The sequence below is a fragment of the Sminthopsis crassicaudata genome, chromosome 3, assembly GCF_048593235.1.
Source record: "Sminthopsis crassicaudata isolate SCR6 chromosome 3, ASM4859323v1, whole genome shotgun sequence".
NCBI classification, from domain to species: domain Eukaryota; kingdom Metazoa; phylum Chordata; class Mammalia; order Dasyuromorphia; family Dasyuridae; genus Sminthopsis; species Sminthopsis crassicaudata.
This window is the reverse complement of record NC_133619.1, coordinates 333,300,129-333,326,770: the sequence shown is the minus strand read 5'-3', so window position 1 is coordinate 333,326,770 and position 26,642 is coordinate 333,300,129. Positions and strand designations below refer to the sequence as shown.

The 26,642-nt window shown below is 36.1% G+C and overlaps 1 protein-coding gene across 11 annotated transcripts in view; it reads right to left on the bottom strand.

The window, feature by feature from the left end:
• The window catches only part of KALRN (kalirin RhoGEF kinase), a 934,437-nt gene that overhangs the window by 509,384 nt on the left and 398,411 nt on the right, over positions 1-26,642 (bottom strand). For all 11 annotated transcript variants that reach the window (XM_074301431.1, XM_074301444.1, XM_074301430.1 and 8 more), the window contains exons 7-8: positions 9,457-9,648; positions 2,539-2,670 (exon numbers count right to left, since the gene is read on the bottom strand). In XM_074301431.1, coding sequence (XP_074157532.1) covers positions 2,539-2,670; positions 9,457-9,648 — 324 coding nt within the window. The remainder of the gene's footprint in view (positions 1-2,538; positions 2,671-9,456; positions 9,649-26,642) is intronic.

Below are 26,642 nucleotides of genomic sequence, written 5' to 3'. Positions count from 1 at the left end.
CATGGACTGGTTCTCATGGACCAGTGGTAGAGTTTTCTAAGCTCATATTGATGTGATCCCACAAAGTTGGACACACTGTATCTTGAACTCGACAAAGTGATGCCATTTTGATTCTCTTTAAGTACTAAGAACAACAATCGACCAGTCTCATCTGTAACAGTTTTTCTTTTAAATAGAAACAATCTGGAGGATTCAATCTCCTCCAAAATTGCATATTCTCTAGCTTCTTAGAGGGAGCCAATTCTTTGGGTTCAAATTCTACTTAATCATCAGGCAAAGAAACAAAGTTGCTTTTTTTTGGGGGGGAAGGGGAGATAAACCACATTGATTATCAAAGACAATATATCTTTGGGGAAACAAGCTTACTGTCAAATAATTGGGTTTTCTCCAATAAAGAAATTCAATCATCCCTGCCAGTTGACACAATAGAAGACCAGAGTCAAACCACCAGGAGGTGGGGGTTAGAGGTCAAGTTGAAAATAGTGGTTGGACTGCAAAATAAAAATGAGATTCCAGTAGGAGGCAAAATCAAATAAAGATAATTCTCTGCCAAGGGTGGGATAGAAGTTGGGTGATTATCTCATGAATTGTACACTCTCAGGAAACTGTTCCTGAGATGCATCAAGCTATGATAGTCCAGTCTCTAAGCCGCTAATGATCATAGAAAAACAGAGGAAGTCCAATATCTCTGGAGCACAAGATTACTCATTTGGACTAGTTTGGAAGAACAGATCTTTGATTTTATATTAAGGAAAGTAAAGAACAATGGATATAAAGTTATGCCTTCAGTCATTCTCCATAAGAACACAGAACTTTCAACTAAAGTTGAAATATGTTTAATATGATTATACACATAGCATATCAGATTGCTTGCTGTCTTGGGGAAAGGGAAAGGGAAAAGGAAGGGAGCAAAAAATTGGAAATCAAAATCTTATAAAAGTGAATAGTAAAAAACTATCTTTACATGTAATTGGGGAAAATACTATTAAGTGAGGAAAGGAAGAACTTAGTACTTTCTCATCTCATCATTGAATTAGAATTTATTAAATGCTTCTTTTGTATCAATCCCTGTACTAGTTTCTAGAATTACTAAGTCAAAAATGATACTGTCTTTGTCTTCAGGGACCTTATAAAAAGCTAGGGGGTGACCTGTCCTAGATGGAAGGCTTGATGGGAAATGATGGAACAGTATGCTTAGTTGTTTATAAAAGTCATATATATATATATATATATATATATATATATATATATATATATATGAGAAAGGGCACACTTATGTATTATAATACATCTTTGTTCTCCCCACACTGCAATCCAGCCAAGCTGGCTTTCTCTCTATTCATTACAGACATCAATATCCCACTTCTAAGCCTTTGCATTGACTGTCCCTCATTCCTGGGATGACTTCTCTTCTCATCTCTTTCTCACAGAATTCCCCTTTTCTTTTGAGACTTAGCTCAAACACCAACTCCCATGATCTCTCCTAATCTTCTCAACTGCTAGTGACATCTTTCCTAAACTATCTTGTATTGAATTGTATTGTATTTATTCTCTCTACATTTATTCTGTATAATCTTATATAATTACTTGTTGTTTCTCCAATTAAAATGTGAGTTCCTTCTAACATTCGCTGTCCTTGTATTCCCAGCCAGTCCTTAGAACATCATAGGAATTAAAATGTTTACTGAATGATGATTTGATATAAAAAGATCCTTCAAATGGGACAAAATAAAGGTGAGACATTAATGGAATTCCTTTAGGGCAGAGAATAGAAGAAAAAATATCAATGAGAATGAACTTTGAGGTCACATTGGGCCACTGGTAACACTTAGCTTTGACATTCAAAAGCTAAAAAGTTGGCTGGATAGGTTATTGTCCCATAAATTAGATTACCAATAATTTCTATTCCTGTTGAAAAGGCTCCCTTCCTTTTCCTAGAGGATAATAGCTATTTGGGGAAAGACAATACTAAATTGAAGAGAAGGATCACTGGGATTGCATATTGAAAACCACTTCATTAGAAAACTATGTATTAACACTGTCCATGTGCTATTGTATTCCTATTTATTTTGTTAAATAATTCCCAATTACATTTTAATCTGCTTCTGTCCATAATAAGATCGTGCTGCAGGCTTCAAATCACACACCTCTGGTCTAAGCAGCTGAATCCTCCAAAGAATTTCTAGAGAAGGGAGGAGCTATTTCATCAAGTTCAATTTATGGCAAAGTGTGGACTTGCTAATTTGGTAAATCAGGGAGTACTTTCATAATATAGTACTCTGCATAGAATGAGCACTCAGCCTATAGAGTTTTCTGCTGATATCACTTCCTACAGGACTAGGGTGGGAGAATAGACCAAAGATGAGGATAGGGAAGAGTTTGGTTATTGGCTTTTGGAGAATTCCCAAAGACACAGAAAATCTTGATTCTGTGCCATACCCCTACACTCACTTGACAGTGGAGAGTCTTACTTTCCAAGCTCCTATGTTATTTCTCATTATTACCCCTTTCTATACCCCAGGCAAATACAGTTCTTACCTCAGTATAGGCTTGTGTCACCTGTTCATACAAAGACTGATGATGGTGGATGGCCAGCTCTAGGTCCTGTGTCTCAGATGGGAGGCCACCTTCACTGCACATCTTGCACCAAGCATCCACTCCTGATAGGAACTGAAATTATACCAGATATTACGTTAGGGGGAAGGAAGGAATTGTGGCATAGTAAAAAGTGCATTCAAGATTTGAAGTCAGAAGAACCAAGTCAAAGCTTTGCCAATGCCCAGATATATAATTTGGGCAAGTCACTTTTCTCTAGGTCCTGATTTCCTTATCTAGAAAGTGGAGGTGCTAGATTAGATGTGTTCTAAGGCTCTTTTTAACTCTGAATTCTCTGATCCTCTCTGGTACTCCAGAGACAAAGAGAGTAGCTTTGAGAAGTTCTGAGAAGAGGCAGAGTTTAGTTTCAAGAGCAACTTACAACCAATCAGCATAAGCCATTTCTCGGTTACATATAAACTCTTTAAGAGAGGGGATTGCTTCTTTCTTTGTTCCTGTATCTATGTCTAGCATAGGGACTAGCATGTAATAGGTACCAATAAATACTAGATGATTGATTGACACTTGAGAGGTATTCTGAGTCAGCTCTTGGATTATGGAAACACTACTTAAGCTCAATACGCTGAAGATTTTCTTAGCTGTCATTCTATATTAGTATTAAAAGACTTAGGAGAGGGCAGTTTTCCTGAAGGAAAACCCTGAATAAACTGGCTAATTTGGACAGAATATCAGTATGTCTTTTTTTTTTTAATAGTTTTTATTTACCAGATATGTGCATGGATAATTTTACAACATTGACAATTGCCAAACCTTTTGTTCTAATTTTCCCCCTCCTTCCCCCCCCCCCAGATAGCAGGTTGTCCAATACATGTTAAATATGTTAAAGTATAAATTAAATACAATATATGTATATATGCATGTCTTTTATTTGTGTACAATAAACTGTTCTGCTAATGTCCCAACTCTTACTTTCAAGTATACTTCAAATTACTGAAAATATTTAGTTTAATTCCTTGCTTTTGTTGACATGTCACACTTCCTTTTACACTTACTCTGGCTATAGAAGGGCATTCCTTTGAAATGTACTGAAAGAAGTCCCTACCCAGGGAAGATTTCAAAGAGGACAACTCTGTTGGTGCTTTGTATCGGTCTGAGGGAGAGAGGTCTATTCTCAGCATGGACTGAATTACAGGCAAGACTAAAACTGAATGGAGAAATTGGACAGTTTCCCAGCTCCTCCAGGCAATCGTTCACAAGTGTACTTCCATTATATAATTGCAAGTGTTATGAAAAGTAAATGTATCATTTTAAAAAGTCTATATAGGAACACATTCTAAAGCCAGAAAGAAATCATGTTTATTATCCATTATTTTGTGGATTCTCCATATTTTTTATTCCTTCCATTAATACAAAAGATTGACAGCTGATTGACTATGCACAAGTTATATTTATCGTCAAAGTTTGTCATGTTGACTACATCCTATCTGTCTATCTAGGTCAGGGGTTCTTCACCTAGGGTTATATTTCCAGGAATTAATGCACTGAAATGGAAAAAAAAATCATCTTTATTTTCATTAACCTCTAGCTGAAATGTGGTATTTCCTTCACTTATTTAAAAAAACATGATTTTGAGAAAAGGCCCATAGACTGCCAAAGAGATACAGGCATAAAAATGGTTAAGAACCCCAGATTCAGGTTATAGATGATGTTAGGTTTCAGTTTAAGAGTTCTAAGGCAGAAAAAGAAGCTATTTACTTTATGAAACACTAGGAACAGATGGGAGCTCCATAAGGAACTCTCCTACTTCTAATGCCATAGTTATTTTCTTTAATAAAGTTGGTTAACCTGTTGAAAAAATGTGGCTTCCACCAGCAAAGATTATGACTATGAAATAAGTATAAAAAATGTCATGTAATGGATAATTTGACTTACTTGTGAGACTATATATATATATATATATATATATATTACATTAGTTAGGTAGATAGACATATAGCTATGTAGATTGGCATTATATTATATTATTATTTGTGAGATTATATAGTATCAATATATATGGCAGAGGGATGGCAGAGGTAAAGCCATTTCCCTCCTTATCCCTCCAGTAGATTTCTCATTTCCACTCTTGAATTTTGAAGCCTTTGAGAGAATCTGAAGATTCATGGTATTTGTCTTTGTAGTGTGAGATACTTCTCTTCCCAACTCAAGACATATACAATGCAAAGCATTACACACACACACACACACACACACACACACACACACACACACTTGAACATGTCGTATATTCAATCCAAATCCAAAAAGCATTTATTAAGCATATGATATGTATAAGGCACTGGGACTTGGAAAAAATAAAGAATGGTTATCTACTCAAATGTTTATATTTTATTAAGTATATGTTATTATTGTAAAACAAAAAATTGTATTTACAAGTATTACCTAATATTCTATGACTGTACTAATTTCTTAGGGGACCGTCAGGGTAGAGAACTAAACTTGGAGTTAGGGAGACTTGAGTTCAAATCCTGCCTAAGAGAAAAAGTGATTTATCCAAAGTGACACCAGCTGTGTGACCCTGAACAAATCCCCACCTCTGTCTGCCTTGGTTTCCTCATTTACAAAAATGGAATATTAACAACATCCGTTTCTCAGAGTTGTGAGGATCAAATGAGAAAATATTTATAAAATACTTTGCAAATCTTAAAGTGCTTATATAAATGCTAGCTGTTATATTAAATATAATACATGATATAGATTATGTTCATGTATGTAAATGTGAATTTATTTATGGATATGAAGATATTTGGATCTGTATGAATATATTTAGTTTAAATCTAGGATTTTATCAGTATAGGAAACATCTAAAGTGGAAACTCCCTTAACCAATACACACTACCAACCCTTCTGTACCTTCCAGGCTTTTAGAGAGCTGTCTAGAGAAATAAAATGTTACCCATCTCAGATGGTCATGTAGCTAGTATGAACTAAGACTTGAATCTAGGTTTTTCTGGCTCCTAGCCTAATATATAAATACATGTGTGTTTATTTGTATATGGCGACAGATTGACATAGATGTGTGTGTGTATATACATGGCTTTATTCTGGAGTTATGATTTTTTTTTAGTTTAGGGAAATTCCCTTTTATAATTCAAATTAAAGGGTTTACAACTTTATGATTTTAGAAGCTGGGGAGCTAGGTGGTGCAGTGGATAGAACACTAGGCCTGAAGTCAAGAAGTCATCTTCATGAGTTCGAACTTTACCTAAGATATTTACTAGATACATAAAATGGGCCAGTCACTTAACCCTATTTGCCTCAGTTTCCTCATCTGTAAAATGAGCTGGAGAAGGAAATGGCAAACCACTCTAGTATCTTTGCCAAGAAAACCCCAAAGAGGGTCACAAAGAGTCAGACAGGACTGCAACAAATGAACAAAAGCAGACTTAGAAGATTGCCTAGGGCACTCAGACATAAGTGATTGTCCATGGTCAAAGGGTATGTACAAAATAAAAGTCTGTATAAAAGGCAGCTCTTGAACCTTACATATGAAATCACTTCACTATATACTATGCCATGCTGTTTCATAGATATATACATAGACAGACAGACAGACAAATACATAGATAGGTAGGTAGACAGACCAACAGATACATAGGTAGGTAGGTAGACAGACTGATATGTAACTAGAGAGACACAGACAGACATAAGTAGGTAGAGAGGTAAGTAAGTAGGTATGTAGGTTGGTAGATAGGTAGGTGAATAGACAGATATATATATATATAAGTAGAGAGACAAACAGAGACACAGATACAAACAGCAAGACAGATATGTTCAAATCCTATCCATCTGCCATATGATTATAAAGCAATGAAATCATCAAAATGTCTTTGACAATCTTGTTACGTTTTAGCCATATCTTACTTCCATATGTGTAGCTTATGTAGGGCTGACTCTCATGATTTTTGGCATGCAGGTATTGGGTTAGAAAAGCAAGTGTCAAAAATTCTAAGCACCCAGAAGTCCCTAAAGACCTCCACAGATATACAGGTATTCTAAGAGGTTTCAAAATTTAGCAGTAGAAACAATAAATCCATTGGTTCTTATAGGAGAAGCAGAGGAGAGTCTTTAGGAAAGATCACAAGCTTCTTAGTCATGCATGTGAGTGTGAGGTGTCAAACTCAGGGTTGAGAGCCAGAACTCCTGAGTGTCTCAGATTAAAACATAATGGGGAAATGTTTAACAAAATATATAAAATCATGGCTCAGTGTAGATAATATCAACTTATGGTTTTCTAAGTCAATATGTGGCCCTTAGGGATTCGTTTCTAGTTTAATTTGACATCACTAGACACCATGCATCTATATGATGAAATGTGAAATAGGAATAGAGATCTGTGATTTCACATTTTTGGTAAGGAAATCCTCTCTAGAAATGTAGGTTGGCAGCCAGTCTGCAACACAGAGTTTTAGGGAATTTTCTAGAGCTGTGGCTGGTTCAAGTCAGTATGTCTCAGAGGTAGGTATTGAACTTCCAAGTTTTCTAAGTCAGGGAGGGGAAAAGGAAGGGAATAGCATCCATCTGTGCCAGGCGCTGTATTAAGCACTCTAGAAATATTATCTTATTGAGCTTTTCAATAACACTACAAGGTCAATATTCATATTATCCCCATTTTATAGAGATGAGGAAATTGACTTATCCAAGATCACACAGCTAATAAGTAGCAAGGCTGGATTTGAACTCAGGTCTTCTTGACTTCAGGCCTAGAGTTCTGACCACTCTGTCACAAACTGCCTTCAAGCTAGCTCTCTACTCACCACACAATGAGCCTGCCTGGTCATGATATATAATATGCAATTTGACAGAGACCCCAAAGTAACAAAAATTAACAACTGTGCAAGAGTGTGGATCTCCACACTTATTTGATGAGCCCAGTGGAATTTTTCTGATTTATTGGGCAAAAAAAAAATGCTTTTTAAAAATGTAAATAGGCTTCCAACCAAGGATTTGGAGTACTTCTATATGTAGTTCTTCGCTAGTGGGGGCACAGCTCCATTCAAATTAATTGCCTAAATACCTTTTTATCCCATTGCCTGGAATAGCTCCTGTGGGACAATAAAAAGCTGCCTAAATAAATGTATTGAAAGGACAATCAGGGATAGCTTTTTCAGATGAAGAGAAGCGTGGTTTATGGCTTTTGCTAACAGATTGGGGAGGGCTGTGATAATACCTGAAGAATTCACAGTTTAAAAAAATAGATATCGAGAAAATTGCTTCTGATTCAAGTCAGCTCAAGCCAGGAACATCAAACAAAAGTAACCGCACTAGTTAAAGCCCAGCCTTGGCTCTGCCTGTAAGCACTTAAGTTTTAGCCTCAGTGCCGGCACCTTTTATCCTGTAGCTTTTTCTTTCTTTTCTTTTTTTTAAAATTACATTAGGTCATATCTTAGCAATTCCAAAAAAGTGTTGGATTTTACCCAATAATAGATCTCATGTGTTTGATGACATGTTAGTGACTATTCCCTCTCTACAAACATGCTATATAGTGAAAAATTCTGGAAAAGGCCTTGTATTCAGGCTTCAAGCCTAAAGAAGCTATGTACCAAGGGGGAAAAAATCTGAAATTATCTTCCTCTCCCCTCTTTCTACTACACTAAGGGATCCACCAAACCCAAAAAAACCAGACAGTTATAATGCCAGTTAGCACTGGAAGGGACCCTAAAAGTCCATGAGGTCAATTCCCTTTTAAAAATGAGGAGACTTAGGTCCAGAGAGGTGACAGGATTTGTTCTATAGACACATTGTTAGTAATGATGTGGCATTTATAAAGGATTATAGACTCAATGCTAAGAAGGAACCTTAGGGGTTGCCCAACCCAATCCCCCCATTTTTAGACAAGGAAACAAGTGCAGAGCTGAATTAATCTGTCCATGTAAACTCCACAATCTCTCCCAATCACACATCCCGCTCTCATTCCACTATCCCAGTTTGTATCTCAAGAGGATGCTCAGGGTAAGAGGAAAAGCAGGAAAATAAAAGATAGGACATAGAAGAGGCCATTTTGTACAACTCCATTTCATAGATGGGGAAATTGATCTTGCCCAAGATACACAAGTATTAAATGACAGAGTCAGGAATTCAAACCAAGTCCTTTGTCTCGTAAGTCACTCTTTTTCTGTTGTGCCCTAAAACCCTTCTATTTCTGGATGATTTTTGAGCCAAGAGCAAGAAAAGTATGGTAGTGGGGTAGAATTTTAGCAGGGGACAATTTCTCATGCTTATAAAACGAAAGTAGTGTTCAATGACCCATTGGGTAACTTCCTGTTTCTACACCAGTGCCAGGCTGTAAACTACCCAGGCAAGGGCACAGGTGTGCCTCCTGCCTTTGCAAACCTCTGTGTCCTATGTGACAAAACTAGATAGAGCACTGGAGCTTGGAATCAAGAATGTTTATCTTCCTGAGTTCAAATCTGGCCTGAAACACTAGTTATGTAACTTAGGGCAAAATAACTTAGTTTGTTTAAAATGATATAATTAATAAAATTCATGAAAGGGACTATTTACTATTGATAATAATCACTAATACTCATTTAGCACATTTTCCTTAAATAACCCTGAAGTAGGTGGGACAATTATTAGATAGCCTATTATACAGATGTGCAGCTAAAATTCAGAGAAGTCCATTAACTTCACTAAGGCCACCCACTTATTAAGCATGGAACTGATTCTCAAACTCATCTTTCTTGATTCAAGTTCAGGGCTCTGTGTTTTACTGTACCAAGTTTCCTTTCTTTGCTCCATGGTAAATCATTCTTAGTAGAGCTGTGCGACTCAGCCCTGCCCCAGTCCCTCCATCCCTCTGAGACGCCCATTCCCAATATGTCCAATGGTCCATCTCACCTGCTCGGCTTTTTGGTGGAACACAGCTGACATGGCGAGAATGGTACTGCGCTCATCCAGGGCAGCTGCAAAGCTTTTCCATTCCTGGTCCAATTGAGTGGAGATCTGTTTGATCTGCTGAGAAGCATAGTGACCTGCTTCTGACAGACGGGAGGCCACAGACATGATGCGGTTGATGTTCACGTAGGCGTTCTGACAAGCAAAAGGAGAGTTTCTGAGATGGTCAGTTAACAGGCACTTTAATCAACCTGAGAGGAAGGCAATCACTACTTTCTAGACACCCAAAATTCTCTTAGCATGGATCCCAGACTCCTACTCTGAGAAGAGTTGAGGCAGGAGTAGGCAGTCCCAGGCAGTAACTAGGTTGGCACCATAGTACATAAAGTACCAGGACTGGAGTTTGAAAGGCTCGTTTCCTCAGTTCAAATCTACCCTCAGACACTTCTAGCTGTGTGAACATGGGCAAGCCACTTCACTCTGTTTGCCTCAGTTTCCTCATCTGTGAAATGGCTATAGAAGGAAATACCAAGAAAACCCCATATGGGGTCACAAAGAGTCAGACTGAAAAACAACTGAATCACAAAAACACAGCCATATGATCATAGATCCAGAGTCTGAAGAAACTTCAGATGCAATTATTCTAAACACTTCATTTTATAGATAAAGAAATTGAGGCTCAAGGATATGATAATTGCTTCACCAAGATCATGCAGATACTAAGCAGGGGCTGGGAAGGGGCAGTTGAATACAGCTCCTCTGAGACAATGTTCTTTCCACTATTTGTTGTTGTTAGTCATTTTGGTCATGACACCTTTTGGAGTTTTCCTAGAAAAGATACTAGAATGGTTTTCCATTTCCTTTTCTAATTCATTTTACAGATGGGAAAACTGAGGCACACAGGGTGAAGTGACTTGCCTGGGGTCACACAGCTAGTAAGTGTCTGAGGCTGAATTTCAATTCAAGGGACTCTAGTCCAGCACTCTATCCACTTGAATATGGTACAGAGCTTAAATAGGGATAGACAGCATTCTCGGTGCACCATCTTCTATTCTAAAAATTATACCTAGGAAGAAATATATTCTTCTATCTATTTGACTTAATATTCCCATCCTCAATAAAGCATCAAAAGCACCCAAGGTCTCCCACAGTTTCTACTGGCTCCCTTCGTCTACTCTTTTGTTTACATTCATTCCCAGCTTGGCTTGGAAATTAAAAATGTATGAACACTCCTTCCCTGTTTCTTGATTAGGTCGGCAGAAACTCTCTTCAGGAAGAAAGGAGACAAAAGAAAAATGCCACCAATCTAAATGGGGGGAGGAGGGTTATTTTTATCCTACTCTCACTAATTGTCTGAGATGTCAAAACAATAAAATAATATTGTGGCAGCCTCTGTGGCTCGGTGAGAAGCACACAGTGCCTAAGTGCAGTAGGATGGCATTGAGAGGATGTTTCAAAAACTGGGGCTCCTGCCTTTCCAAGACAAGGAAGATTCATCAGCAATTGCAACTGTCTGAGCCAGGTGTCTATTTCATTCTCTACAGGGTCCACTTACACCAGAGTGGAAATCATGAAAGTTCTTCATCACAGTCTAGTCCTCTGCCCTTCCTCCATCTAGCTTTACAATCACCCCCTGGGGACCCTCTTCTTCCAGGCACACTACTGAAACAAATGATTCTTAATAACCAATGATTGGGGAGATTCAAATTCTCCCCTTTTTTCTTTTTTTTCTTTTATTTCAGACCCCACATTCTGAAGGTTGAGCTAAACTTCTCTATACAGATTTCATAGATGAGTCGGCCATTGTGGTTTACTCAGGTTTGAGTGGGGATAAATTCTTTGAATAGATTGCTGAAGAAGCTTACGGAGTAAATGACATAATCAAAGTTCAGGTGCAGGCCATCTTCATCATATTCATTCTCTCATTAATTGTTTAAGCTATCAGAGTTGATTGCCACCCTAGAGGGGATATCTATTTTTCAAAAGACATAAAGCTGTGAGCCTTCTGCTATGATTGCCTTTGGTCTAAGAGAGACATAGTCAAGTGACTTTAATTAATTAATTTAATTTCTAAAGTTTTAATATATATATATGTACATATATATACACATATATATTATATCATGCATGTAATATATAACATTTATTTAATTTATCTAATTTTAATTTAATTTTAAATGGTGACATTATTAATAAAATGATTAAATTACTCAGAAATTACATCTCTTAAACCTTTTTTAATCACACTATCTCTAACCCAATCTAGCACCATAAAGGTTTGTTCTAACTTGAAGGCTTTCTAGAAGATAAACTATTAGCATAATAGATTAAGAATCTAAAGTGGATTCAAATCCTACCTTGACCAATGATTACTTTGTGACATATAATTTTTCTGAGCCTGAGTTGTTTTGTTTTCTCTGTAAAATGAGGCTGTTACACTATCTGGTCTCCCAGGTGCCTTTTTAGATATAAATCTATTTTTGTATATGAAAAGCTTGGTACTGGAAATAGAGACAAAAACTGTTCTAATGTATAAGCCAGGGTCTCATGGAGAACTCAATAAGGAAGCTAGATAGTATCTAGAGTGCTGGAAGACCTGTATTCAAATCCATACTCAAATCCAAATACATACAAATCCAAATACCCAAATACTTTGAGTATGGATTTGAACACAGCTGTATGATTCTGGGCAAGTCACTTTACCTCAATATGCCTCAATTTTCCCGACCATAAATCAGAGTTAATAACAGTAGCTAACTTCCAGTGTTGTTGTGAGGATCAAATGAGATAATATTTCTAAAGCACTTAGCACGATGCTTGGCACATAAGTAGGCACTTAATACATGTTTTTTTTTTCCTTCTTTATCCAAAACTTAAAAAATAAAACTGAAAGCAGGTCCTCTAGGGTAGCTTAAAGAGTGCTGGATTTAGATTTAGAAAAGCTAGGATCAGATTCTGTTTCTGCAACTTGTTGGGCTTCAGTTTTCCCATCTAGAAAATAAATGAATTAGACTAGATGATTCCTTCAATTTCTTCCAATTCTATTACTGCTATGATATTTATAATGTCAAATCAATGTCTTTGATATGGGTTTTGCTTTCCAAGATACTAGCCTGCCTCTCTCTAGTAGCCCTCACTGGGGAAGTTGTTTCTTGTAGCCGACTTGAATCCTTTCTACCATTACCATAGAGAGTTCTTTAGTGGATGGAACCGCTGTCCTTTTGAGTAATAATCCTTCAGGATTCTAAGGAATCGTATTAACTGATCTTTTAGCACTATTCTCTCTGAACTTCTAAACACATTCTGCTTAAAAGAAAAATCTACTCATAGTATTGATGGGAGAAAAAATGTTCTCAGAAGTGAGAGTGTATATGCTGATTTTAGTTGCTCTAGCATCTAAATAAATAAGCTACTGCATTAGGGCGGGAAAGACCACAATTTCAATTTCCTTCCTCTCACTTCATTCCAAGACTAACTGAAATTCTCCCTCTTTCTTCAAAAAATCTTGGCTAAATGGATAATAAAGAAGACTCCTATTTCCTGATCCTAAAAAGAACTCCCAGAAACTCCTAGTTAACACCAAATTTGGGCAGGGGGGAATATTGAAACTAGGAGTGTGGCATTCACTGGCTAAAAAAAAAGTCTCATATATTTTTGCCTTGGAGGGAAAGCAGATTAGAAAGGAAGAGGGTTCAGTGATGTGATATCCACATTTCCTGACACGCTCCATCCCTGTTCCAAATAGGCAAGCTAATCATTTTCATGCCTGGCCACTGCTAGGGTCACTAAAACTCCTCACACATTTGCTGGAATAGAGATCAGAGGGCAGCTCACAAGGAAAGACAGCACAACTTCACTAATTCCCTTCTACCCCTCTTCACTCCCTCCCACTCCTAGCCACTGAATGAATGAATGAAAATAATTTTTTTCAAGTATTTAGTACATACCAGTCACTGTATTAGGTGTTGGATTCAAATACAAATAAGCAAGATAGTCTTTGCCCTTAAGAAGCTCACATTTTAGTAGAAGACAAGACACCCTTTTCTCTCCCTTTTGAGGTAGAGTTGGAAATCAGAATGTGTGTGACTGTAGGGGGGGCAATGGGGATGGGGTAGGGGTGGTTAGAACTTAAGCCCCATAATTTGGAAATGCTTTGGAGATGACATGGAGACTTACACCACAAATTGAGCACACCCAACTCCCTTGTAACAAAGGAAAACAGATACATAAAAACAAGAGACACAGTAACTAAGTCTACCAAAGTATGCAACTTTTTACACTTGACAAAGACTGATTTCCCCAAAGAAAAGAAGGTGCATTTCCTTCTTGGCCTTTTCAGGGCTAAGATTGGACATTAAAATTCAATGAAGCAACAAGCTATATTTTGGTATTTTTTTCATATATATTATTCATATATTTCATATATATTCAATATATATTTCATATATATGCATATATATATTATATCATGTAGGTTATTTTCCTGTCCTGTTCATCTCAATTCATACAAATCTGCTTATGTATAATAATATCTTACTACTTTCAAATATTGGGACACCTAGAGGCAGATACAGTACTAAACTAGGCATCAGGGAGACTCATCTTTTTAAGTTCAAATCTGGCCTCAGATACTTATTAGCTTTGTGACTCTGGGCAAGTTACAAAACCTTGTTTGGCTCAGTTTCCTAATCTATAAAATGAGCAAGAGAAGGAAATGGCAAATCACTCCAGTATCTTTGCCAAGAAAAACTCCTTATGAGGTCATGAAGAGTTGGATACAACTAAAACAACTGAACAATAATAACCTTCAAATATCATAACATGTTCAGTCATTCTCTAGTCCATTCTCCATATAATACATTGTAATTCTAGTTCTTTGCTTCTGCTGTTGCTACTATGACTACTACTACAAGAGAGACAGAGAGACAGAGAGAGACAGAGACAAAGACATGCAAAAATAGAGACAGAGAGACAAAGACAGTGACAGAGACAGACACACAGGGAGACAGAGAAAAGAAAAGAAAAAAAGTGGTGCAATGAATATTTTGTTATATTTGAGATCTCTTTCTATCATTAAGGAACCTGGATTATATAACCAGCGGGTGGGGGGGAGATATGGTTCAAAAGGCACATCACTTTTAACTTACTGAATTTTTTTTGTTTCTATAATATATCTCTTAATTTCCAACTATGTTCCATTTCCCTCCCCTACTCAAAGAGACATCTAATGTACCAATATTTTCAAAGCAATTCAGCTAAACAATGAAGTGCATATAGTTTGCCACATCCATAATTCCCCAACTATGCAAAATAGGAAAGGAGGTACATTTTTTAAAAATCTCTTTTTGGAAAGCTAAGTGATTATGTTATAATTACATAGCATTCCAACTACAAAACTCTCTCTATAGAAAAAAAATTGGAGGAATATTAATTGCTAGTAGGTGGGTCATGGCAATATAGTAAAAATGATGAAACTACCTAAATTACTTTACTTATCCAGTGCCATAGTTAACCAAATGACCAAAAAGTTGTTTTAGAACTTGAAAAAAATAACAAATTCATCTAGAAAACAAAATATCAAGAATTTCAAGAACAGGGATAGAAGCATTAGATCTCAGATTCTACTATAAAGAGTAATCATCAAAGTATTTTGATAATGGTTAAAAAAAAGAGATCAATGGAACAGGAAAAAGAAAAATAACATATGTAAATACAATTAATATAGTAGCCTAATATTTTATAAACCTAAATTCTCAATAAATGTAGTAAGAACTCAATTTTCAATAAAAATTACTAATAAAAGAAGAAACCAATCTGGCAGAAATGAACTTTCATGCCAACATCTTACAGCATAAAAACAAACTCAAAATGGATCTATTATTTAGATATAAAAGTTTACATCATAAGCAAGGTAGAGGAATAAAGGGGGGGGATGTTTCTAATCAATGAATGGGAAAGAGTTCTTGATCAAATAAGAGGGAGGACTGTAAAGAATAAAGTATACAATTTTGATGTTATAAAAATTTAAAGTTTTTGCACAAATAATACCAACAGTTAATGTTAGAAAGGAGACAGGTAACTGGGGAAAAATATCTGTATTGAATTTCTCTAATAAAGGTCTCATATCCAAGACACATAAGGAATTGATTCAAATTTATAAGAATGAGAGTCATTCTTCAATTGACAAATGGTCAAAGATATTAAAAGCAAGTTTTTGTAGGATGAAATCCAAAATATTAGCAACGATATGAAAAATACCCCAAATCACTAATAATTAGAAAAATATACATTGAAACAACCCTTAGCTTCTACCTCACAGTCATCAGATTGAGATGATTAAGAAAATAAAGTAAAATATTTTGGAGAGGCAGTAGAAAAACAGGCACACTAATTCACTGTTGATAGAAATATGTATCAGCCCAGTCATTATGGAATGAAATTTGAAACTATGTCCAAAATTATTACTAGGTAGTGCATAAACTTTGAGCCAACATTACCATTATGAGACATATATCCCCAAAGAGATGAAAGAAAATAGGAAAGACCTCAATGTATAAAAATAACATGGTAACCAACCAATGAATAATTGTTTTATTTTAATAATTAACCGTAACAAAAAACTGAATAAAAGAAGAATGCCCATTTAATAGGGAATGATTAAACAAATAACGTTAAATGAATGTAATGAAATTTTACTATACCATAAGAAATGAGTAGACAATTTTAGAGAAACTGGGAAGACAACTATGAACTGATACAGAATGAGGTGAGCAGAACCAGAATAATTTGTATAATGAGATTTTTTTTAAAAAAATTGAAAATCCTTAGAATTCTGATCAATCCAATAGCAAACCATACTTTTAAGTCCATTAAAGATGAAGCATGCTACCTTTTTCTAGATAGAGTGATGATGAATTCAAAATTAAGAATAAAACATGTATTTTAGGACATTTTCAATGAAAGAATGGGCTCTCCTAACCAATACACATTTGTTACTAAGCTTTTTTTTTTACTTCTTTTTGTTGTTGTTGTTCAGTGGGAGTAGAAGGAGAGGAAAATAAATGCTTGTTAAATAAGACAAAAATGATGAAATAAAAAAAAATATGACCTTTACGTTCACATTTTGGGTTCTGTTTATATACATTGTTAGTCATTATATTGTTTTTCTGACTCTTCCTACTTCACTTTATATCAGTTCATGTTAATCTTCCTATGTTTCTCTGAATTCTTCATATTCATCATTTCTTATAGCATAGTTATATTCCATTGCATTTAAGTACTACAGTTTGTTCAGTCAGTCCCCAATCAACAGACATCTACTTTGTTCTCAGTTCTTTGCTACTTCAAAAAAAGGCACAGCACTTCTCAAAGGTTGCTATGGTCTCTTCTTCAGGCTTCTTTCTAATGTGAGGTATCCCAAGGGCAAGGACCAGCTCCTTCTTCCCCTCTTCTAGAAGTTCCGCTAAGGCATTCCTTACTCTCAGAACTTTCCTAAGGAAAAAAGGCTATTTTTCATTCATCATCACAAAATATAGATCACTGAAGAAAAGGGGTGCTCGACAGGGGAATAAGGTCAGAGACCACATATCTGGTACCGTCTGTACTGCACCTAGCAAACTGTAAGCAATGAACCGGGGTTGAGCCATGTGGGTAAACAAACAAGCCCCCAGATGGACTTAATGTCTTGAATTTTGACAGATTCCAGAGCCTCATAGAAAAAGAAAATCCCCAAAGATGATTATTTTTCAAGTGTTGTGACCTCACTTAACCAGTATAGATACATGACTCATTGGCTAGGGCTTAAGGAGCTAACATTGCCAGAGCTTAGGTTGCTTGGCTCATATAGCATATCCAACCACAATTCCTAAATCCTTGAACAAATCTGCAATTTGCCTGCGTGAGGGAGACAGCCAGAGAATCAATAGCTGTATATAACATCCAAGGGACCAAGGTTTTGATCCTAAATATGCCATGAGCCCGCTGTGTAACCCTGGACAAAAATTTGTTTCTTCTATCCCACAGAGAAGTATGAGCCAGAGTGACTCATTAAGAATTCCCAAAGGTGGTAGGATTTGAACAGTGCTCCGAAGAATGGTGTTAAAGCAAGACAGCAAGGACTATGGCTCAGAGTTAGGAATGAGCAGAATCTGTTTTGGGGACAATGAAAAGACTGGTTTAACTAGAGAGGAAGATGTATGGAAAGAAAAAGTGGAAGAGAGAATCCCATAGTTGTGATGGAATTTCAGAGAGTGGTGGGCTAAACTTAATTTGGAAGATGGGAGAGGAGAGATAGGAAATGGAAACTATCTGAGGTAGAAAGTTGCAAAAGAGCATTTTTTTAAGGGATCACAGAATCACCAAGCTTGAAAAGAGATTGGGGATATCCATTCATTCCACACTGAATAAGAATCATGTTTACATCATTGGCAGTTAGGTGGTACAATGGAAGTAGAATAAGGAAGACTTGCATAGACATTTACTAGCCATGTGACCCTGGGCAAGTCATTTCACTCCTGCCTGACTTATTTTCTTCATCTGTAAAATGGGATAATAATAGCTCCATGGGTTGTTGTAAGAATCATGTAAGATAATTTTTATAAAGCACTTTGCAATTTATTTCTATCTGTCTCTCTCCATATGCATACTTATATGCATATGAAAAGAGATTATATAGCATATATAATATATAATATAGTATATATGTATATATTACACACACACACATACACACACACACACACACACACACACACACACACACACACACGGTATCTTCTAAACAGGTCAGCTTTATTCCTACCTTCAAGCTTTTGTTCTTAATCTTTTGCTTGAAAAGCCATAGATGAAGAGAGAAAGAAAGAGACAGAGACAGAGAGCGACTCATATACACACTAACTATTTAGCCAATAAGTGGCTATAATGGGATCCATTCCACTTTTGATCATTAAAAATTCAAATTAATCTAAAATCTAATTCTCTTGCCAAAGCATGGCATAGGAGAAAGACTTTAACTGGGCATCAACCTAAAAAAGCAAAAAAAAAAAAAAAAAAAAAAAAAAAAACAACAAACAAAGCTGTGTTTTAAGTTTCTCTATGAATAGGGTAAGAATGAGGGTCTGGCCAATTCTGCTCTTTATCCCCTAGAACTGTTTTGCTTTGTCTTAGCTCTGTCAACCAAATCAGCAGGCAGGACTGGCAATCCTCAGACAAGTTAAAGGTTGATTGAAAGAGCACATCTTAAATTCCTGGAAATTGCCTGGGAAGCAAGAGTGATCTATCTCTCTTGCAGAATGTAAGAAGTGTGGGTTTATTTTTTCTGTTATAGACACCAATGACCAAAGTAATAAGAATTAATATTAATAATAATAATAGCTAATATTTGTATAAGCACAAAGCTCACTTCCAATATCTCATTTCATTCTCCCTAATACTCTGTAAAATAGTTCATAATGATAATAATAATAACTAGCATTTATATAGCACTTTAAGGTTTCCAAAGTCTGTTACAAATGTTAACTGATTTTATCTTCACAACTGTGAAAGATAGGTGTTATTATTATTCCCACTTACAGATGAGGAAACTGAGGTAGACAGAAGTTAAATGACTGACACAGGGTTGAACAGGTAGTAAATATGAACTCAGGCCTCAGCAGTTGTCCCAATGCCTTGCACATAGTAGGTACTTAACATATGCTAGTTGACTGGATAGGTAGTATAAGGACTCCTATCTCTATTTTACTGATGAAAAAACTGAAACAAAGACAATTTAAGTGTCTTGCACACAGTCACGTAGTTTGTAGGTTGCAGAGACAGAATTCAAACTCAGGTGTTTTGGTGTGTAAATCATTTTTTCTGTTACATCATAGCTTTAGCCCAGTTCCACTAGGCAGGAACAAGAGTGGGCAAGACACGACAGATATAAACATCCTTTCTCTTTTGGCTCTCCCTTCCCTGATACAAAATCCCATTTCTCTATTTTCACCACTGCAATCATTCACTGAAGATCAAAGGATCAGCTGCTCCCAGCTCTTGGGCCTGATGTTCTCTCATTCAATGATTAGTTGAAATCTGCAGCAGAGCAGACTGTCTCTCCAGAAATGAATACCTGGCAGAATGATAATGAGTATTTCTCTTTTTGTCTTCATAGTATCCTTAATTCAGCTCTGGTCAGGCTGCTCTTTTTGGATACAAATAAAGTTAATCTTTACTCTCCCCTTAAAAATATTGTAGAATTTTTAAAAGGTTATGTTGATTTTTTTCCTGGAACATAAACAAGGCTTTTCAAGAACCCAAGTCTGGAATAGAAGAGGTAGTAATTCCTGGCTGAGTGCTAGATCTGAGGTCAGGAAGACCGGATTTAAAACCCATTTCTAATACAGCCAAGATGAGTCTTTTAAACTGGAAGCAGTTCATTTTCTTCCTCAGCAAAATGGAGCTAATAGCACTTACAATACCAACTGATGAGGTTGTACTGAGAATAAAATGTATGTAAAGAATTCTGTAAACCTCAATTATTAAAAAAAAAAATCAGAGTTCCAGGAAGCCATTCTCAGTCCCTCATTAGGGGGAACTCACTTCTCTTTGTAAAGTCTACCTTTCATTAATTGTTAACCAATTAGAGTTGATGGCCACTATCTAGAAGACCCATTTTTCCAAGGCCATATAAGTCTTGAGTTCTCTTCCAAGAGGGTCTTTGACATTTAAGAGTGCCACTAATCTATTTTTTAATGTTAACATTATTAATGTAATGACCAGGGGGCAGCTAGGTGGCGAAGTGAATCACCAGCCCTGAAATCAGCAGGACCTGAGTTCAAATCTGGTCTCAGACACTTAACACTTCCTAGCTGTGTGACTCTAGGCAAGTCACTTAACCCCAGCCTCAGAAAAAAAAATGTAATGACCAGTTCCCCAGAAATTATATCTCTCAAACATTTTCAGTACCACAATGATGAAATCTTGGACATTGGTACTCTTTATCCATTTAGTCTATTATTGGTTATCCATTTGAAATATAAATATTGGCTAGTATAACTTCCATTTTTATCATATCAAACTCCAGACCAATGGTGAATTTAAAAAGTTTATAATTGCTATAGGAAAGTAGAATGGTAAATAAGATTCAAGAGAAATGGTTTTGATCCCTAGTTCTGCCATTTACTTTTTGGTTATCTTGGACAAGTTGTTTACCTCATATCCTGGGCCTCAGTTTCTTTATCTTCAAAGTGAGGAGATAAAAATATATGATCTCTGAGGTTCCTTCCAGCTTGTAATCTAGGATCTCTGAGGCTATCCAAGTTGCTAGTTCTGAAAATGTGGTTCAGGGATCCCTGGCAATCTCTAAAAACCTTTCAAGGAAACCATGATATCAAAACTATTTTCATTTATAATGTTAAAACATTTTTTAAAATTTCAAATACATTAAATATGTATAGATACAAATCATATAAACAAAAGTTCTTGGAGGAGTACTCAATACTTTTTATAAGAATGTTAAGTGGTTTTGAGATCATAAAGTTTATAATTGTTGAACTTCATTTTTCAGATGAGGTAATTGAGATCCAAAGAGACTTATCCAAGATCATGTAGATAATGAATTGGCTTTGAATATAGGATATCTGTCTCTAAACATGGTGTTCTGACTATGCATTTTAGCTAAATACAAATCAGTGAAGGAAGCAAAAAAAAAAAAAAAAAGTCCACCACAAGGGACTTGGTATCTGAGGAGATAATTCTATTACAAGTTGGTACATGATTCCTAATTCCTCCTATTAATCTACTCATGCTTATAAGAATCATAATGTATCACAAAATGAAAACCCAAAAGTCCAACTTATATCTCCATAGAGCTTTATAGAGCTTTGACAGAGCACTTTTCTCACAAAAAGTTTTGGGATATGTGGTATAGATATTTTTCATTTACATATGAGGAAACTGAAGACTAGAAATGCAAAATGATTTGTGCTAACAAAAAGGACTAGTCCTAGAAACCATTTCTCTTGACTCTTTGTGTTATTGTGTATTTAGTAGACCTGGGACAAATCACAAATAGCAATAACCCCAAGAGTGCCCCCAATAACCATCTCTAGAGGTCCCTTACAGGTCTTAGGAGAAAGTTCATGGAAAGATCAATTCATGATCTTCTGAGTTGGGATATTGTAATGAAATACACTGACCTAACTGGAATCCCTTTTGATATACCTACTATGACCACACTGACCTTTGTTGGCAGAAGTCTGGCCCTAGAGTCTAGGTATCTAATTTGATGTCATGCAATCCTATATTTAGAGCTAAAGCTCTGCTAAGTGCTTGAGGGAGAATTTGAATCTAGGTCTTCCAAATTCTAAATCTAGTACCCTATTCATTATCCTATGCTACCTTCTTTCCAAAAGTTTCAGTCATGCTTCTCCATGTAAGCTATCATTTGTGACTTTACTGAGAAACTTATTTCTCCTGAATTGGCCAGCTATTGGCAAAGCTCTTCCACAAAGTCCTTATGTCATGCTGGGGAAGGACTAACTTTCTCTAGGCTGCTCCATCAACTCCAAAATTCAAACTGTCCATAGAAGTTGTTTGGCTATCCATGGCTTTTTTTTTCTTCTTTCTAAAAGAAAGAATTTAAGTTAGGCAAAAGAATATCTCTTCCAGCTCTAATCCTGTACTTCTATGTCCCATAACTGCTCATGCCCTTCCAATATCCATTGAAGGGTCTTTTAAAAAAAGATCTATCTATCTATCAATCTCTATATCTAGATATATATATATGTATACATACATATATGCGTATAAATAGATATATGTATACATACATATATAAATAGAGATATATGTATATATGTGTCTGCATATTTATGTGTGTATATATATATTTATTTATTTTCTCCCAGTTACATATCAAGACAATTTTAACATTCCTTGAAAAAAATTTGAGTTCCAAATTCTTTCTCTCTCCCTCACCTCCCCCCTCCCTGAGATAGTAAGCAATTTGTTATGGGTTATATATGTTCAACCATGCAAACTATATTACCACATTAGTCATGTTGTGAAAGATGGCACAGACCCAGAGGAAAACACACACACACACACACACACACACACACACACACACACACACATATATTCAGAGTGCAAAACATTATGTTTTGATCGACATTCAGATTTCATCAGTTCTTTCTCTGGAAGTGGATAGAGTTTTTCATTGAAATTGCTGAAGGCTTTTAAAATCCCTTCCCTAAAACTCTACACACCAAATACATAAAGTACAACAGAGTCTCTGGTATTTTCCTCCTTTAATCAAATTTGCCACCAGGTGTAAATTGGTAAATTACTTGATAGTACAAAAAAAAAAAAAAAAAGCCTCAAAAGTGGATCACCTGCCTCAACAAAGTGAAATTGGATTCTCAGTAACAGTATACCAGCCTAAGGAACCTTATCAGGCCAGTTCTTGCCTTTGGGCTACAGTGATATTTCTGATTTTTTTTCTCAAAAGACAAAAATTAATGGTTTTAACTTGAACCTTTCAGATGAAAGCAAGGATTTTGTCCTTTCGACTACAAACCCCATAACAGAGATTCTAATGGCACATGTTACTGGTAGTATACTATATTGGCCATTTCAATTAAGTTTAAATTTTTCTTTTGAATGTTCAGCTGTCAAACCTACAGACAGCTTAGGGCCATGGCTGTGCTAAAGTTTTCACACTCAGTATAGAAAATGAACTTGAGTGACAAAAACTCCCAGTGAAATCATTCAGATTTAAGAAGAGAATCACAGATTGCCTTTTTGCTCCCGCCAGCAGGAAGAGATAATAACAGCAACTCACATTTATAGAGTGCTTTATGTTTTGCAAAGGATTTTCCACACATTATTTCATTAGGTCAGTGGTTCTCAAAAAGTGTGCCAGAGTAACTCTGAATGATTGTCATTGTATGGAATTTAGATTCAAGATCACAGGCTTAACAACTTGAACAATTTTCCCTTTTGCTCCTCTTGGGAAAAGAAGGCAAGCAGCTTTAACTACATCATGGAGGATACATCTTTCTGAATGGGAGCCATCCCATATCCATCCCATTTAAGCTGGGAGCTATCATGGATATAACAACTGTAATTTAAGATGGAAGGGGTGATATAAAAGTGAACCAGTTGACCCTACCTCCTTTCCTAGCCAGACAACGATCTCAGAATATTCAAACTGGAAGAAAGCTCTGAGTCCCTCATTTCATAGGTGAGAAATCTCCATTTAAAGATCCTCATAATCTGGCCCCTTCATATGCTTCTAGTCTCCTCACACTTTACCCCTCTTCATAAATACTATGGTCCAGTTGCATCAGTCTACTTACAGATCCTTACAAATGACATTTTATCTCCTATCCTTTGTTCTAGCTATCCTGCATGTTTGAAATGCTTTTCCTCTTTCCCTCTGCCTCAGTTTCTTTGGCATCCTTCAAAACTTAGCTCAATGAGTACCACATATTGTAGGAAGCTTTTCCTAGTTCCTTCAAATGCTAGTGACTTTTTCTATGAAATTAAACTTCCATCTACTCTCCAGAGGGAAAAATAAGGCAGGAGACCTTGCACAGCCCTCCTCCCTTAAATCCAATTCACTTGTATGTCATGGCATCTTCTCCCTGATCATGGCCCTCTTCAAGAACAAAGGACACTCACAAGAAGGAAACAACAACAATCTATCCTCTATATCTTATAGTATATACCTAGTTATTTACACATTTCCTCTATTAGAATGGGATTCTTTGAAAGTACAGATTGGGTTTTTTCCCTTTCTTTGTTTTCCTTCCCTGACCCCTCTTCCCCACAACTCTTAGTATAGTAGTTGGTACATAATAAATGCTTAATAAGTACTTATTGATTAATTGAAATGAAAAAAGGGAAAGTAATTTTCCCAAGTCATAGTGGTGGAACTGAATCTAAAACTGTAACCAAGAGATTCTAACTCCTACACTAGTACTTTTTCCATGATAGCATGCTGTCTTCCTAATAAAATTCCTATAAAATCAAATGACATATAAGAATGGATGGATGTGAAGTATATTAGGAAAAGTGAGAAAAGATTTCCTGTCTAGAAGATTTATAGGGATCTAGGATAGAGGCTTGAAAATATGTTATAACATCATCCACTCTGGAAATGTTGAAAAATACTACATTATGGAAATGCTTGTTTTAGTCCATAAATTAAAAATAAAATAAATTTTAACTTTTTAAAAAAGAAAAACAGAATAATAACCATTCAAGAGAAAGGAATAATAGAGTTATCTAGAGGCAGGGTATTGGATGGAATCACTTATTAGTCATAGCATAAGAGCATTTTTGATGCTTTTAAAAATTTTCTTATTTCAAGAGTACATGTGTGTCTCAAAATTATAGGATTTAGAATTGTAAGGAGCATTAGAAATAATTGAGTCATAGAAAGGTCATATTAGAGAGAAAAGGGACCTCAGGGGCAATCTCCTTGAATCCAGTCACCCTTTTCAACAATACCACATTATACCTTTCATCATGAAAGATAGTATGATATATTAGGTAGAAAAAAAGTTCAGAACTCAAATCCTGGAAAGGACAAAATTTTAATTCTACCTACCACGTGCTAGCTATGTGGCCATGGGCAAATCATTTAAAGTTTAAATGAAGAAGTGTACTGGTAAATGTTTAAAAGCTAACTCTTCCTGGGCTAGGGGGAGGGAGAATTTTCAGACGATAGATGTTTAAATTTTCCCTGCATTTTTGATATATCCTCTATTATTCTCTTATGTCTAGAAATCAACAAAACATATGTTTCACAATGGAATTTGGACAAGTTCTCTCTAAACCTCCATATTTCAAAAAGAATGGCATGTCCATCCCAGAGAAAGACAAATACCCTAGGTGTCATTGCACAAGTCATAGAATCACAGACTCATTGGATTTTAGAAATGAAGAGAAAGTTAAAACAGGGATACTTAACCTGGGGTCCATGAATCCCTAACATGCTGTAAATGCATTTTAGGAAAAAGACAAACTTAGATAGGGAAAAAAAAAATCTCTATTTTAATATAATTTATTTATTTTGTAATTTTTTTGTTATCCTTTGAGAAATGCTGCATAGGCTTTCCCAAATTGTCAAGAGATCCATGATTCAAAAAAGGTTAAGAACCCCTGAAATAAAAAGGTCATTTAGTCTAATGCTCTCATTTCATAAATGGGGAAACTGAGGTCCCTGGAGATGAATTGATCTAGTCCAGATTATTCATTTGGGAAGTTGCAGTGCTTAGAATATAAATTTCTTAAATATCTTTCTTTTTGCTTCATTTAACACAATACCTTGTAAATAGTAAATGTTTCATAAATGTGTATTACTGTTGTTACTGTTGGGACTAGAACCCAGATGTCCTGAATCCTACATACACCACAGGATCTGCTCTTTATTTCTAGCCCCAACCTATGCTACATTTTTTTACAGTTTCAGGTTCTTCGCTGGGTTATTTTTTTTCATCAGGAGATGAATTTTGGTTTATTCACATGCAGCTCTTTGAAGTTTTGGGAAAGATGATCAAAATCAACTACAAAGAAAAGATATATAGTCACTGTGAGGGAAAAAAAAGTTATTGCTGCAGCAGGAACCTAAAACCTAAAGTTTAATATTATTATATATACAATTTACATCTCTGCAAGAGCCCCTAAGCCAGAAAGCATCCTGTCATTGTTAAAAAATCAGCCAGTCTTTAGTTAGGGTAACATTTACACATAAACCTGCTGATCTCACCTGGAAATATCTAGACCCAGAGAGAGTCACATATGGATCCCAGACTTTCCTGAGCTTAAAAATTTACTACGGAAGCTATAAGATGAGACAAGCTTTAAATGAAACTTCCAACTTCTGTTCCCACAATCCACAGGGTGCCCTCTGGAGGGGCCAAATGGGGCAGCTGATTTACAACAATTGGGCTGTATCAGCTCCTCCGGTAGGTCAAACAATGTGAAAGCAATCTGTCGCTGCCAGGGATAGAGGATGGAGAAGGGAGGCAGGTACGGAGCTAGTGCACAGCAGTGATAAATTAAGATGGGGAGGGCCTCTGTCCCTATTAGCAGACTCACCCTAGAGTGTTCCCTTCAGTAAGGAATCTGAAAATTATTAACCCTGCCATGTCTGTCCATACCTGTCCATGCATGCTGAAATTAAAGAAAATCTGTGAACAACC